We start from the raw sequence: 16,929 nt of genomic DNA, 5'->3' as shown, positions 1-16,929 counted from the left end.
TCTTTCTCTCCATCCTGTTCTTAGACCTCCATCTTTCTGTGCATGTTAGCTTTGCTTCTTAGATAGTATTCTTCATACTGCTGGAGCTTTGGTGACAGCACTGTGAAGCTTGTCTTGTTTCAGCTTACCTGTGTGATGGGAAGAGGTGGCTTTCCTGAGAGGCTGATTAGCTTGGTCATGTGCCAGTTCCCATGCTAGAGCCTTATTTTGGCCAGCTCTTGGCCAAACTCATGGGGTAGGCAGTCTACAGAGAGGTGTGTGGCATAAGGTGTGTGGCTAGAGGAGAAACAAAGCTGTAGTCTATGACTGACTAATTCTAGACAAAGGAGCACTCTGATTCCTCCCTTGTTCTCTTACTTCTGGGGAGATGATGCAGCCTTAACTTTCCAGTATCTTACAGCTCTAAGAATGCATATCAAGTTACATATGATCTTGACTTCAAACACAAGCTTTTCTTTCCTTGTGTGTGGGGTGGGCATGTGTGTATATGTATGTTTGTATGTATGTGGGTATGCATGCTTGTGGGTGTGCATGCCTATGGAAGTCAAAGGTCAATGCCACTGAAAACCTGGATTGTTGTTTCTTAAGTCTTCTTATACATTTAAACATTTAAAAGGTAAGAATCACAATATATACTTTTTTTAAGCATGAATGCTACATGTTAAATGTTTATTTTTATTTTTTTTCCTTTCAGTTTTCCGAGGTAGGGTCTCACTCTAGCTCAGACTGACCTGTAATTCACTATGGAGTCTCAGGGTGTCCTTGAACTCATGGTGATCCTCCTTCCTCTGCCTCCTGAGTGCTGGGATCAAAGGCGTGTGCCACGACACCTGGCAAGTGTTTATTTTATTTTATTTTATTTTTTTCAAGGTAGGGTCTCACTCTAGCTCAGGCTGACCTGGAATTCACTATGGAGTCTCAGGGTGGTCTCGAACTCACGACAGTCCTCCTACCTCTGCCTCCTGAGTGCTGGGATTAAAGGCATGCACCACCACGCCCAGCTCAAGTGTTTATTTTTTAATACTATTTTTAAAAATTATTTATTTATTTGAGAGACAGAGAGAAGAAAGAGGCAGATATATAGAGAGAATGGGTGGCAGGGCTTCTAGCTACTGCAAATGAATTCCAGACTCATGTGTCACCTTGTGCATCTGACTTACATGGGTCCTAGGGAATCAAATCTGGGTCCTTTGGCTTTGCAGGCAAGTGCCTTAACCACCAAGCCATCTCTCCAGCTCTTTAAAACAATTTTTTTTTTAATTTTTATGTATTCATTTGATAGCGACAGACAGAGAAAGAAGCAGAGAGAGAGAGAGAGAGAGAGAGAATGGGCGCACCAGGGCCTCCAGCCACTGCAAAACTCCAGATGGGTGCGCCCCCTTGTGCATCTGGCTAACATGGGTCCTGGGGAATCCAGCCTCAAACCGGGGTCCTTAGGCTTCACAGGCAAGTGCTTAACCACTAAGCCATCTCTCCAGCCCTAAATAATTTTTAATTGAGATATATTTCAAACATACAAAAACAGTAGTTTTCAGATGTATTCACAAGGGTTTGGTATCACTATCTCATTCCAGAATATTTTCATCACCTTTGAAAGCTACACTTCCCCAATGAGCACTCTCTCCCTGACCCCAGTGTTCCCCAGTGAGCATTCTTCCCTGACCCCAGTGTTCCCCAGTGAGCATTCTCTCCCTGACCCCAGTGTTCCCCAGTGAGCATTCTCTCCCTGACCCCAGTGTTCCCCAGTGAGCATTCTTCCCTGACCCCAGTGTTCCCCAGTGAGCATTCTCTCCCTGACCCCAGTGTTCCCCAGTGAGCATTCTTCCCTGACCCCAGTGTTCCCCAGTGAGCATTCTCTCCCTGACCCCAGTGTTCCCCAGTGAGCATTCTTCCCTGACCCCAGTGTTCCCCAGTGAGCATTCTCTCCCTGACCCCAGTCTTTCCCAATGAGAATTCTCCCTGACCCCAGTGTTCCCCAGTGAGCATTCTCTCCCTGACCCCAGTCTTTCCCAATGAGAATTCTCCCCTGACCTCAGTCTTCCCCAGTGAACATTCTCTCCCTGACCCCAGTGTTCCCCACTGAGGATTCTCACACTGACCCCAGTCTTCTCCAGTGAGCATTCTCTCCCTGACCCCAGTGTTCCCCACTGAGGATTCTCACACTAATCCCAGTCTTCTCCAGTGAGCATTCTTCCCTGACACCAGTCTTACCCAATGAGAATTCTCCCCTGACCCCAGCCTTTCCCAGTGAGCATTCTCTCCCTGTCCCTAGCCTTTCCCAGTGAGCTTTCTCTCCCTGACCCCAGTGTTCTCCAGCGAGCAATCTCTTCCTGACCCCAGTCTTCCCCAGTGAGTGTTCTCCCTGACCCCTTGCCTCTGGCAGCCACATTTGACCTTTCTGGATTTGTCTACTCTGGTATTTCATATAAGTGGCAGCATATAAATAGGTGATGTTTTGTGTGTAGCTTTTTTCACTTAATGCAATGTTTTCAAGGCTCATCCATGCTATAGTATGCATCAGCAGACCCTTTAATGAGTAAATAATAACCCAGTATGTGGTTATACTAAGGCATGTTGATATGTTGTTATGATTTTGAGGACCATGGAAGAAAGTTAGGAGAGCAAGTGGTGATGGCTTAAAAAAGAATAGCAGAGAATATACCAAAGCAAAGACCATGAAATTCAGAGGCAAAATGGGTAATAAAGACAGTTAAATCAGCAATTATACATGTCACAGGCCCAGAATTTAGAGGAAATGCCTACATGGTAGATCTGAAGCTTAGAGAAAATACACACAAGGTAGGCTCAGAGATGGGAGGAAAATCATACATGTAATCAAAGTGAGAACGGAGCCCAATGCATAAGGCAGACAGAAGACAGGCAGAAAACTACCCAGGCCACGAAGCAGTGCGCTCACCTACCCAGCCAGGCCAGACCGGGGAGAGCCAGACTTACCTGTGTCCAGACAGAAATCACAGGACAGAGAGCAGAGTGAGGTCAACATGGACAAGCCTTTATGGTTGATTATTTTGGTCAACTCATTTTTGTAAGGGGAGACCTAATTGGTGTGTAGATTGGAGGGGTTGACCCTACAGGCCAGCCCATCTAGCTAGTGTGCTAGACTGCGGAGGCGGCAGGCGTGCTGTAGACTTCGTGGGTGAAACTAGATCAGACACGAATTCCATTCTTCTGCCGAGGCAGGTGGCATCTTCTGGTTTCCTCTTGGGCTCCTTTTCCTAACTGAAACTGCCTAAAAGAAGCTGGCTTTCTCTATTTCTCCTTCACTGTTTTCCCCCAATGACCTGTGTGTTAAAGGCTTAGTTCTCAGTGTCTCACACTAAGGGAGGTAGTGGTACCTTGGAGTTAGGGCCCAGTGGGATATCCTTAGGGGAGGCATGCTCTTGAGAGAGTTCTTGTGGGGACTCCTGGATAGTTCTCACAAGAAAGTTGTTACAGCTGGGCATGGTGACACCTGTGTAATCCCAGCAGGTGGATGCTGAGGCTGGAAGATTGCTACAAATTAGACATTTGCTATCTTGTTTCACTATAGAGGGTCTGTCCTGGGCTGCAGAGCCACCTCAACTCCAGAGCTGTCTGTCCATGAGCTAAAAACATCCTTCTCCAGGGCTGTGTGATGTGAGGTTACCATTGGCTAAGATGAATTTCTCTCTGTGCTAATTTTAGCATGAAAGATGCAACACTCTATTTGGCAAACTACTATCCAAATAAAGTTGTAGCAGAAATGAATTTCTTAGGTTCATTTTATGAAGGAATTTATTCAGCTCTTGATTACATTTCCTGTGGAAGAGATGCTTCACACTTGGCAACTGACTCTTATTTAAAGAGAATGAATGATCAAATGACAGGAACGTCCTTTTGAACAGCTTTCAAGTGCTCGCTTCTCTGATTGGTTTTGTTTGTCTGACTCAGTGGAGAGAATCATTCTTTGTGGCCAATTTCATTTTAAGAGGTGAAGTTGAGTGATTTTTTTTATATAATTTAAAATAAGAATAATTATGCTCCCTTGTTTTTACTTGGCAGAAACTTAGAAGTTTTAGCTTTTTCTCTGTGACCCTGCACATTGTTGCCTGGAGTGTTCTAGACAGGTGTACTGTACTGAATTTTATATAAATCAAATTTTCTCTTTAATTTTCAAAAATGCCCCTTGTTCCTTTGTGAGGTAATGAAGTAGCGATGGAGTGAGGAGGGGTTTGTACTTTCCTGTGCTGTTCCTCTCAGAGCAGCCCAGAGAGGACACCCTCGCGGGTGGGTCATAGACCAGAAGCTGTGCTGGTAGTGACTTGCAGGGCAGTGCCTACCTCTAATCCCAGCACTTAGGAGGGCAAGGCAGGAGGATCCCTGCAAGCTCTGGGCTAGCCTGTGCTACACGGTGAGACTCTTGGGACAAATGAAAAACAAAAGATTCAGTTAATTTGAAATGTAGTTATCTATATTTGTGTTCTAATGGTGATGGATGTTGCTATGTAGTTGGAGTGGCCATTTTGTGCAGTATATATTGGGACCATCTGTGAGTTGTTGGTCTTTTGTTTATTTCTTCAGCGCAGACAAACGCTGTACAGTGGGCAGGGAGCTAACCACGCCTTCAATGTTATAAAGGGAACAGCTCTGAGAGGGTGGGCAGCCGTTCTTCCATGTCCACCAAGCGAGAAGAAATTGTCTTTGATTTGATTTTGAATTTAAACACAGCTTTCTAGTATTAGAGGCATTAAGACATAAAAACCCCTTCTGGCTGATCTGTATTAAAGTAATGATGGTAACATTTAAGTATGTAGCTATCATTGTGTCGACCGCTTTGTATGCACAATCTCATTTACTTTACGAAGTCCTAGAAGACTTATTTTTTCCATTTGGTGATATGAGAGGTTTTCCTGGTGCGTCTCTGTGCCATGGGAAAGTTGGCTATGTCCAGCTTAGATTCTTGGAAATGCTAAGGTGTCCACCTTCACAGCCTTCAGGGCCCCAAAATGAGTGGTGAGGATCTAGGGAGCAGGATTGAGCCTGATATCTGGGAGTATTAGAGGCAGGGACCAGGGCCCTGGCCCACTTTGCTGTCTCCCTCTGCTGTCACTTAGCTTTTCCATCTGGAAACTGTGACTATAGGTATCATTTGCCTCTTAGGTTGTAGAGTAATGTGAATGTCTGTTCAGCATGTGGTAATTAACACTCAAAGGTCACCTTGTTTGTGATGCATTCATCAAAACTACTGTGCATCTTGAAAGTCCATCCCTTGACTGGACATGGTGACACCCACCCACCCAGCACTCGAGGGCTGAGGTAGGAGGGTCACTGTATTTGAGGCCAGCCTGGGCTGCAGGGTAAGTTGTAAGAGTGAAACCCTGCCTCAACATTAACTAACTAAAGTACTTTAGGAGGAGGCAGCTTGACAAGTGAGAAGCCTCAAACTGAAACTACCTAGATCTGAACGTTAGCATCAAAAACAGTGTGGCTTGAAGCAGATCACTTCACTCCTTCGTTACTTCCCCCAAGTTACTTTCTTTTCAGTAACTTGGGGATCACATCATCTACATTGGTGGGTTTCTGGGGACATGTGCAGTGGCTGAGGCAGGGGATCACTTGACTCCAGAAGTTCTGGACTAGCTGTCATGTGCTATGCCAGATAGGCACCACACTCATGTGGTGTAATGTGGTGGCCTCACAGGAGCTGGGTTGTCTGTATAGGGGAATTGATCCAGGTCAGAAATGAAGGACTGCTGGGAAGATGATTAGAGAGCGAGAGTGCCAGGCATGGTAGATGGCACACGTGTAGCCCTAGTGCTGGGGAGGCTTGAGGCAGGAGGATCAAGAGTACCTGGTCAGCCTGTGCTAGGGTGAGACTCTACCAAAACTAAATAAATCAGTAGACTGGGGTAAAAGAAAAGAAAAAGAAACAAGCCCAGAAATGCTAAACAACTTGCTTCCTACACAATAAGTAAGTGAGTGAGCTAGGATGTGAAGCCAGTTCTTGTACTCCAGCTGCTCATGTTCCTGGTTAGGAACCACACTGCAACCAAAAGAGAGGCTGGGCTGGGGCTCTCTGTCATAGTATAGTTACCATAGGCAATCAGTCTGTCACAGACAAGGGGTTCACAGTATAAGAAAAGAAGGCATATAAGTAAGGCTGTATCCCCATTTTTTTTCAGTCTTTGCAAGAAGGACAGTGTGGTTCATTTGTGATTTATTTGTAATAAGTTTAACAGGGTTCAAGTTTATGTACTGTGTTAAAAATTCAGAAATCAGTAATGAAGGCACTAAGACCTAACTGTGTATATAGAGAAAACATAGTTCACCTAAGCCTAGGGAATATAGTCTTGTATGTAATTAAATAAATACAAACTGAAACCATAATGTGATATGTTTTGCCTAGCTAATTAGTAAAATAAAGTGTTAATAGCCAAAGCTGACACTCTTATTTATTTCTGATAGCACTTGAAATTTTATTTTTATTTATTTAATTGTAAGCAGAGAGAGAATGTATGGATGTGCCAGGGCCTCCAGCTGCTGCAAATGAACTCCAGATGCATGTGCTTCTGTGCATCTGGCTTTATGTGGGTACTGGAGAATTAAACCCAGGTTGTTAGGCTTTGCAGGCAAGCACCTAATGCTGAGTCATCTCTCCAGCCCCTCATATCATTTTTTTTTTTTTTTTTTTGGTTTTTCGAGGTAGGGTCTCACTCTTGTCCAGGCTGACCTGGAATTCACTATGGAGTCTCAGGGTGGCCTTGAACTCACAGCAATCCTCCTACCTCTGCCTCCCGAATGCTGGGATTAAAGGCGTGCGCCACCACGCCCGGCTCCCTCATATCATTTTTAAGTAGTCAGTTAAAAAGCTAAGTAGGAGATTGGCGTGGTGGCACATGCCTTAAATCCCAGCATTTGGGAGCCAGAGGTAGGAGGATTACCATGAATTTGAGGCCACCCTGAGACTACAGAGTAAATTCTAGGTCAGCCTGGGCTACAGTAAGACCCTACCTCAAAAAACCAAAAAGCAAAAACAACAAAAAAGTAAAACAGTTTACTCAGAAAATAAACAGCCCTATATCCTGGCAGTAACTCAACACATATAAAAAGCCCAGACTTCTTTTCCTCTTAAATTGAAAAGCATGTTGTAGCAAACTAAATTAATTTGCATTAGTTGAGAAATACTTTGCATAAATTCTACTTCTTCTTTTTGTTGTTGTGTTTTTGAGGTAGGGTTTCACTGTAGCCCAGGCTGACCTGGAATTCACTATGTAGTCTCAGGGTGGACTTGAACTTATGGCGATCCTCCTACCTCTGTCTCCCAAGTGCTGGGATTAAAGGCATGTGCCACCACACCCGGCTTTTTTTTTTTTTTTTTCTTTGAGGTAGGGTCTCACTCTAGCCCAGGATGACCTAGAATTCATTATGTAGTCTCAGGATGGCCTCAAACTCATGGTGATCCTTCCTCCTCTGCCTTTTGAATGCTGGGATTAAAGGCGTGTGACATTATACTCAACTCTTTTTTTGTTAACTGTAGAAAGTAATAGCTGTTGAGCAGAAATATTGACCCAGTATTTTCCTCAAAGGTATTGACCATGAACTATATAAAAAAATTTTTAATTGCTTGTTTGCGATCTCTCTTGCTGCTGCTAGGCTTCGGGATTCCCATGGCTCTGTGGCCACAGACGAGCGTGCTTTGTACCCGGCTTCATGTGGCCACTGAGGAGAATTGAATGTGGGTGGGCAAGTGCCTTTAACTGTTGACCCATCTCCCCAATCCCAATAGAGACATTTTAATTGTAAACACAGTGTAAGCTTACATTATGTAATAATATGCCCGTAACCCAGTTGGTGTGCTGGTCCATGGGAGCACGTATATTTTATTTGCTCGTTTTGCAATACAGGGGTTAAACTTAGGACCACAACCATACTAGACAAGCAGTGTACCACGGAGCAGGATCATCAGCCTTAGGAAAATTCTCTATTCTGAGATAAGCAAGCCAACCTTGATTCATGCTGTAGTCCAAGCTGGCTTTGAGCTTGCAGTCCTCCTGACTCCACGCCTGGCTTCTGTAGTAGTAGTAGTATTTTATTAAGGACATTCTTAGTATGAATATATCATGTGTTGGTACTATTCTTCCCCTCCTCCCTGCCCCCATTCTGCTGGAGGCCCTCCTCAGTGGGGTTGCAGGTACCCCCCATGGGGTTGTGGGTTATGCATTTTGAGGACAGCAATGAAGGCCCAGCTGAAACCAGAGAGGAATTGGGGAGACAAGCAAGAGTGCTGCTTCCATGGTGAGCCTGACAATCAGCACCAGGATGAAGGAGACAGATGCTGAGAATACTCAACACATTCTAAATCCTAATACCTCCTAATACCTTATCACTAACCTATACTTTTCTTCATATAGTTTTATTTTTATTTATTTATTTGGGAGAAAGGGGGTGGGGAGGCCACCCCAGGGCCTCCACCCATTGCAAACAAATTCCAGATGCATGTGCTTCCTTGTGCATCTGGCTTACGTGGTTTCTGGGGAATCAAACTGAGGTCCTTTGGCTTTGCAGCCAAGTACCTTAACTACTAAGCCAATTCTCCAGCCCACTAAACTATATTTTATGCTATAAAATGATACTTTGATTAAATAAACTTCATCATTCTTTAGCTTTTTAAAATAATTTCAAGTCACTCTGAAACAATACATAGCAAACTTAAGCCAGTGACAAAACTACATGGTCTTCAAGATATAAAAGACACATGCTCCAGCCAGGCTGGTGCCACAGCGCACCTACTTGGTATTCAAGTTTTAAAAGATGTTAAATGTAATGGCGCATGCTTTTAATCCCCATACAAGGGAGGAAGAAGTAGGCGGATTAATGTGAGTTCAAGACCAGTTTGAGATTATGTAGTAAATTCTAGGCCAGCCTGGGCTAGAGTGAGACCCTACCTCGAACGACCAAAGTAATAATAATAATACATAAAAACTATAGTGTTTGTTTATAAGTGTAAGTTGTGGTGGGGCAAGTAACTCCAGCAATGAATTATTTTACAGGTATTCCCAGTTTTACCTGGAAGACAGCTTTTGTCGTTACAATATGTTTAACCATCATTTCTTTGATGGGAAGGTAAGGATAATGACCATTACCTCTGTCTTCTCTTCATAGCTAATGACACATTCAAGAGCGCCTCCTTTGCTATTTCTCTACCCTTTAGTAAAAGTCATGATTGTTTGTTTTGTGGTGCTAGCAATTGAACTCAGGGCCTCATACATCCTAGGCAAGTCCTTTACCACTGAGCTACATCCATCCATGGAGGGGCTCTGTGGGTGCTAATCCCTGGGTTTGAGAACTGATTGAGTGAGGGGAAGGAGGGCTGGGGAGCTGAAAATCATATGACAAGAATGATGAGGACTATGCGAGCACTGGGAAAGAGAGGCAGGCAGTGGATTCTTCAGGTATTCCTGGATGGAAACGGACTGGGTTGCAGGTGCTGGGGAAGGAGCCATGGCCCACTGGGTGCAGTTGGAGGACAGGGAGGAGAGGTGCGAGGTTTGGGAGGAAGCTCTGGAATGCTGCATGGGTGGGCTTGGATGTCCATGTTGACACAGTGGTGGAGAAGGGCTTGGTTTGCATCATCATTCCTCAGTGCTGCAGGAGTGGGCCAGGGATTTTGATTGTTTTTAATATCGTACCGTGATTTTGCTTTTCAAATACTTATTTGAGAGAGAGAGAGAGAAAGAGGCAGATAGAAAGTGAGAGAATGGGCACACCAAACTCCAGACATGTGCCACCTTGTACATCTGGCATTCTGCGGATACTGGGGAATCAAACTCGGGTCCTTAGGCTTTTCAGGCAAGCACCTTATCTGCTGAGCTATCTCTTTAGCACTGATTTTGCTTTTTTTGTTTGTTGTTGTTTTGAGGTAGGGTCTCACTCTAGCCCAGGCTGACCTGGACTTCACTCTGTAGTCTCAGGGTGGCCTTAAACTCTTGGCGATCCTCCTACCTCTGCCTCCTAAGTGCTGGGATTAAAGGTGTGCACTGGCTCTGATTTTCTCTTTTTCTTTTTTCTTTCTTTTTTTTTTTTTTTTTTCTTCAAGGTAGCGTCTCACTCTAGCCCAGGCTGACCTGGACTTCACTCTGTAGGCTCAGGGTGGCCTCAAACTCATGGTGATCCTCCTACCTCTGCCTCCCAAGTGCTGGGATTAAAGGCATGCACCACTACACCCAGCTTGATTTTTGCTTTTTAACAAAACAAAAATAGGCTATAATTGCATCTAAGTACCTGTTGGCTAGCATTTTTTTTTTTTTTCAATTTTTACGAAGTACCATGTAACCCTTTCCTAGGGAATCTATGTAACTTAGAATTGAAAGTTCTCAGAATGCCTTATAACCAGTTTGTAACACATCAGGATCAGCTGTCAGGACTGGGCCCACTTTATCTTTGTGTGAAGAAAATTGCAGCCTAGCTCAGTGCCTCTGTGTGGCTGGCCTGGTCTGCCCTTTTCTGCCCATTCCCAGCCTCGTGTTTTTCATCAGTTTTGCCTTCTCCTAATCATTCTCACCCTCCCAGTGCCTGGGTGAAGTTCTTAGGAGGGCTGCCCAAGTGCAGGGGTTGGTAGCCTCTGTCTTATGGGCAGCATTCTCCAGTTCCTGCCCCACAGCCTGTGCCCTCCTGGTAAAGGGCCCTTTATTAGTGATAACTGTGGTGAGTTTCCCATAGGTGGCAGCCAAGACCCTTAGCATCTCACCAAAGCCATTAGGTCATTGAGTTATACCTGGTCAGAATGCTTTAATGATTTCTAAGTTAAATAGGAGTTGAGACATTGTCAGCTTGCCCATTTTCTACTTTCTGTTGTTATTGCTTTTTTGTTTGTTTGTTTGTTTGTTTTGAGGTAGGGTCTTGCTCTAGCCCAGGCAGACCTGGAATTCACTATGTAGTCTCTGGCTGGCCTTGAATTCATAGTAATCCTCATACCCCTGCCTCCTGAGTGCTAGAATTGAAGGTGTGCGCCACCATGCTTGGCCCTGTTTTCTACTTTCTACTTTTCTACAACAGAATCCACTGCCAAGACTGGGCCCACTTTACCTTTGAGTGAACTCAAATCTCATCCCCTGTGCCTGTGCCCTTCCTTGTTTAGGGCTGAAGCAGGGTGAAGAAGGAGCAGGCGGCCCATCTCCATTACCCTGTGGCCCTCACCTCTGGAGGAGAGTCCAGGAGGAAGATGAAGACTGTCAGGGAAGAGGACTGGGAGCTTAGCGCTCTCCCTCTCATCGTTTGCTCTCCTAAATTGACTTAGTACTAGACTAATATGCATTCTATTACAAAGTACAAACAGGCTTATTAAAGTTTAAAATTCCATTAAAGTTTTAAGCCCTTGTGCCTTTTACATACTGTAGGTGTGGTTTGCTTTTGTAGATAAGAACTTGCAGACCAGAGGTGTTATGATAGGTGTATCCTCCTAAGAACTTCACCCAAAGCAAAAGCAGTACATATCCTGTCTGTTGTCAACTTTGCAGTTACTGAAAATACTTGTACCAGCCTTTTGGGAAAATGTGTTACCAGAATGGCTTTACTGACTGGATAGACTTTGCTGTTGGTGAACTTTTGTTTATGTACTCATTGTGTGTGTTCAGACACTCAATTGCATACTTCCCTGGTCATTTGTAGCAGATACTAAATTGAACTTGTGGCAATGAACAAGCCAGCTAGCAAAAACATATGTTCTATTTCTGTTTGTGTCCCCAGGGCTTAGCCCTGTCCCACTCCTGTTTGTTGAATCAAAATGAGTATTTAGTTTGTTTTCATATATAATGGCTTACTCTCTTTAAGATTACTAAATTTAATTTTTAATTTAACTATTTGAAATATGAAGTTGTCTGATAGTGATGGTATTTGAATTTGCAATTTAAAAATCCTGTTTATCAAGGAACCCAAAGATAAAATCTGACAGGAGTGCTGGAGAGATGGCTTAGTGGTTAAGGCTCTTGCCTGCAATGCCTAAGGACTCAGGTTCAATTCTCTGGGTGCCATGTAAGCCAGATGCACAAGGTGGTGCATGCATCTGGAGTTTGTTTGCAGTGGCTAGAGGCCCTGGCACACCCATTCTCACTCTCTCTTTCTCTCCCTCCTCTGTCTCTAATAAATAAGTAAATACATAAAAATAAATCTTAAAAATCTGACAGGCATGACTGAGAGAGGCTTGGAGAGGTGGCTGGGTGACTGCAGTGACAGGGTGACTTGATGAAATTTCTAGTACTGAGAGTGAGACCAACTTTAATGCATTTTCTTCCACATAGGAAAAAGGACCTCTCTCTGGTTCTAATTGAGAAATGAAGTTTGATTTGTTCTAGGATGCCCTCGAAGTATGTAGAGCGTTCTTACAGGAAGAGAAAGGTGAAGGTGTCATTATGGTGACAGACCCTCCTTTTGGTGGCTTGGTTGAACCCCTGGCCATTACATTCAGGAAGTTAATTGCTATGTGGAAAGAAGGCCAAAGCCAAGGTGTGTGATTTTTTTTTTTTTTAACTGCAAAATGGACATGATCTGTGTATTTACTTCCCTTAGGAAAACCTCATGATGACAGGAAACTTCCTGTTATCAATTTTTTTTGGGGTTTTGTGTGTGTGTGTGATGCATGTTCATATGTGTGTGGGTGCACATGTGTCTGTGGAGACCAGAGGTTATTATTGGGTATCATCCTCAATTGCTGCCACCTTTTTCTCTGAGACAGTGTCCCTTGCAGAACCTGGAGCTCACCAATTTGGCTAGACCAGTGAGCCCCAGGAATTCCCTGTCTATGCTTCCCTGAATCCAGGATTAAAGGCACACATCACAATGCCCAGTACTTTGTGGGGATGTTGAGGGTCCACACTCGGGTCCTCAGGCTGTGCAATGAGCACTTGTCATTCAAATATTGTCATAGTGTCCAGTAAATGTTGACTGAGTGTCTGCTATGTACAGGGACTGTTTAGATAATAAGGGTAGATTAATAAGCAAGAGGGACACCTATCTCTGCACTATAGACCTTAGATTGCCTGTCCCTAAAATCTTACCTAGAATTCCCAAGAGGACATCCAACCTCAGGCCCAGAGCCTTGAATTTTGCCAAGATTTGTGTGGAGGATGTCCAGTAGGATAGCAGTGGTTGTCAGTGACCCCCGTAGACTCCCAGCTCTCGAGGTGGGTCAGTGAGTCAGAAAATCATTCCATTTCAAGTGGTTGAAATGGCTTGTACATAGAACTACCTCATTAGTCAGCACCTTTGTTTTTGAGATCCAGATTTTGACCTGTACCTTGATAAGTGACACACGTGCCCAGGGTTGTGTGGTCACGCTTCTCCATTAACTGCTTCCTGAGCAGCGTGCTTTGGGACAGAGTGCAGGAGACATCTGAAATATGACTCATAATGTTAAGTTTTCCACTGCTCTCAAGATCAGTGGTCACACTACTTGGAGGCAATGTTTTGTTTTGGATAAATACTATTTCCATTAACCTTTGGGAAAGGTCAAGCTGAAATGGCACTGTAATAAACATTCTCTTTTGTGTGAGAGATAAATGTATTGAATAATTGAAATTTCTAACAGAAAATGTCTACAGAAGTTTCTGAGTTAAAGCTGCTTTTGGTTTACTACTAATTTCCTGTTTTTTTTTTTCTTTCTTTTCTTCTTATGGTTCATTAGATGACAGTCACAAAGAGCTGCCCATCTTCTGGATTTTCCCCTATTTTTTTGAGTCTCGAATTTGCCAGTTTTTTCCAAGCTTCTGCATGCTGGATTACCAGGTACAATAATATTCTGTCCTCTGGCATGGCTGGGGAGTGGACGCGCTGCTGAAGTATTCTGAAAAGACTGTCCTTTGATTTTGGTAAGCTAGAGGCCATTGAGCTATATTAAGTGTTGAAATGATGTTCTGTATATATAACCTAGTCCTTGGCTCCTGTCTGACATTTGTAGAGTGCTTGTTAAAAATAAGGATTCTTGTGCTGGAGAGATGGCTTAGCAGATAAGGCGCTTGCCTGCAAAGCATAAGAACTGCTGTTCAAATCCTCCAGATCCCATGTGTAGCCAGATGCGACAGGTACAGAACTATGTAATGCCACACATGCTCACAAGGGAGTGCCCACGGCTGGAGTTCATTCACAGTGGCTGAAAGGCCCTGGTGCCCATTCTCTCTCTATCTATCAAAAATAAATAAATAAGTATTCTTGGGGCTGGGGAGGTGGTTCAGTGGCTAAAGGCACTTGCTTTTGCAAGCTCACTGGCCCAAGTTCAATTTCCCAGTGCCCATGTAAAGCCACACACAAAGAAGTACACTGATCTGTCATCCCAATGCACTCATGTCAATGGGAAGCAAAGCTGAGGAGGATCCCCAAGCTTGTGCACCAGCTAGACAGATGCCTCCTCCATGACAAACAAGAGACACTGTCTTAAAGACAGTGGAAAGAAGGGACAAACTCCCCTAGTTGTCCTCAGACCTCCATGTGTGCATGCGCACACACACACACAAATGAAAAAGAAGCTGGGTGTGGTGGTGCACACTTTTAATCCCGGCACTCAGGAGGCAGAGGTAGGAGGATCACTGTGAGTTCGAGGCCAGCCTGAGAATACGGAGTACATTCTAGGTCACCCGGGCTAGAGTGAGACCCTATCTAGAAAAAAGAAAGAAAGAAAGGAAGAAAAAGCTAGTTGAGTATGAAAAGGAAGTTAAAATCAGAGAATCAAGCCCTCAGAGAAAGAATTCCCAAGTGATTCCAGTGACCAGTGGTCTCTTTCATCTGCACCAGGAAAATTGTTTGCTGTTATAGGAATGCCATGTGTCCTTTTTCATGTGTCACCCAGAAGGTGCCAGGAGGGGCATGGCCCAAGTGTGGATATGAGAGGGGGCAGAGATGGCTGTGTGAGTGTGTTGGCCCATGGTGGGAGTCAGTGGAGTGAGGGTCATTTTCTTTCCTTGCACTGCCTATGTCGATTTCTACACATCTTAAGTGAGAGTCAAGACCAGAGGCCATGGTAGTCCAATTAACACCCAAGTTATTTCTTTCCTTGAGTTCTAGAGCTAATCCCATTGTCACCATTTCACTGTGTGGTCACCAAGTCAGTACGGTTTCCTCTTTCTGTAATATCATTTTTCTGTTGAGTGTTTTGAATCTTAGACTAGCCCCTGATGAGAGTTTTTCGGCCTATGAATGGTAGGGTCTTCAGTAGCTTACAAGCTAATACTTTTGCTCATATAGCCCCTGTCAAAGGCCTATGTATGCATTGTAAAAAGTATTTTGAATTTCTGAAAGAATGTTACCAAAAGTAAGGGGGGATTACTGGAACTGTGATCTACCAACAAAGCAAATACTACAATTTCCAAATAATTCTTTTCTTTTGTTGGTTTGTTTGTTTGCAGTACTGAGAATTTAATCCCTCCAGTCAGTGTTTTCAAATATGTCATTTGTTTATCTATGAGAGAGAGAGAGAGAATAGGAGCAAGCCAGGGCCTCCACTTCAAGTGCACTCCAGACACACGCACCACCCTGTGCAGCTGGCTTATCTGGGAACTGGGGAATCAAACCTGGGTCCTTAGGCTTTATAGGCAAGTGCCTTAACTGCTAAGCCATCTCTCCAGCCCCCTCCAGTCAGTTTTTTTTAAATGAAATATTTGTTTATTTATTATTTGAGAGCACGAGCAGAGGCAGTTAGAGAATGGGTAAACCGGGACCTCCTAGCCGCTGCAAATGAACTCCAGATGTGTGTGCCCCCTTTGTATCTGGCTTTACATGGGTACTAGGGAATCAAATCTGGGTTCTTTGGTTTTGTTGGCAAATGCCTTAACCACTAAGCCATCACATTTTTTAAAGAAGCCACAAAATTTTATGCTCTTAATAATTTTAGATTATTTCTTGGACAGGTTGTGTTACCACTTCCTTCTTTCTTGCTGTCTGTTGACTCTGTCTTTCAGGTATTATAAATGATATTGCCATAAACATCTTTTATGCATATGATTTTCCATATTTTATATAGCAACCTTAAAATAGATTTCTAAAACCGAGATTACCTTCAAGTTAATGGATGTTTTTATGGATATTGAGCCATAATAACAGGGTTCTTTCCAAAAGTGTGTTGTGCAAGCCATTGTAAGCTTGACTCTAGCTCTCTTCAGACAAAATCTGCATCATAATTCTCCTCACAGTTCTTACTCTCCATCTCAGTTTCCGTGTTTTTGTGTGAGGGCTGCGTCTGGAATTGGCCTTTGCAGTGCAGGGCAGGTGCAGCTGCCGTCGACTGAAGATGTTAACTTCACAAGCAGCGAGCTCTAGTCAGCAGCAGCACCGCGGCCTAGGCCGTGAGTCGTCCCCTGGCGTGATGCTTGTAGATTACGCATGCATGAAGCACAGCCCAGCGCTTGACACCGAGGTGGAGGTACAGGCTGTGCCTGCCAGCTAGCACTGTCATCATTCAGGGGAGGTGGGACCGAACTTCAGTTTGGCTCTGGTATGCCCAAAACACTAAAATTGGTTGGCTAGCACAAGGTCCCATAGAGGAACATTGCATCCACATTCACTGAAGGGTTTCCACCACGGGCAGGCACTCGAAATGGTGAGGGGACAGAGGAAGGCAGGTCTTCAGAGTGCTTGAAGGATGTTGATGGGCAGTTGCCACCTATGTGTCATATTGCTTGCTTAGAAGCTTGTGTCAGGAAAAAGCTTTTGGAAATAATGGAGTTCTACCTTTAGAAAAAAAATTATACACTTCACTATATTAATGAACAAGGTTCTAGTTAGGTCATGTATATCTGCCAGAGTGCAAAATGGTGTTTTCAAGTGAAACAAAGGCAACTTTTGAGTACATAAAGGAGAAGAAGATCTACACAATACCCTGGCTCTATCCCCAGAACCTCAAACACAACACTATGAAACACAATGAAAACTTAGTCTCCTTCACAGATTGTTTCCAACTTTGATTAG

At 43.9% G+C, this 16,929-nt stretch overlaps 1 protein-coding gene across 2 annotated transcripts in view; it reads left to right on the top strand.

Moving 5' to 3' along the window:
* Zcchc4 (zinc finger CCHC-type containing 4) overlaps positions 1 to 16,929 on the top strand; it is a 58,489-nt gene that overhangs the window by 22,437 nt on the left and 19,123 nt on the right. For both annotated transcript variants that reach the window (XM_004656096.3, XM_045161136.1), the window contains exons 6-8: positions 9,030 to 9,102; positions 12,330 to 12,480; positions 13,658 to 13,758. In XM_004656096.3, the coding sequence (XP_004656153.3) occupies positions 9,030 to 9,102; positions 12,330 to 12,480; positions 13,658 to 13,758 (325 nt within the window). The remainder of the gene's footprint in view (positions 1 to 9,029; positions 9,103 to 12,329; positions 12,481 to 13,657; positions 13,759 to 16,929) is intronic.

This window comes from Jaculus jaculus, chromosome 11 (genome assembly GCF_020740685.1).
Source record: "Jaculus jaculus isolate mJacJac1 chromosome 11, mJacJac1.mat.Y.cur, whole genome shotgun sequence".
In the NCBI taxonomy this organism is placed as follows: Eukaryota; Metazoa; Chordata; class Mammalia; order Rodentia; family Dipodidae; genus Jaculus; species Jaculus jaculus.
The sequence above is the reverse complement of the archived record's forward strand: the minus strand, read 5'-3'. Positions and strand labels throughout refer to the sequence as shown.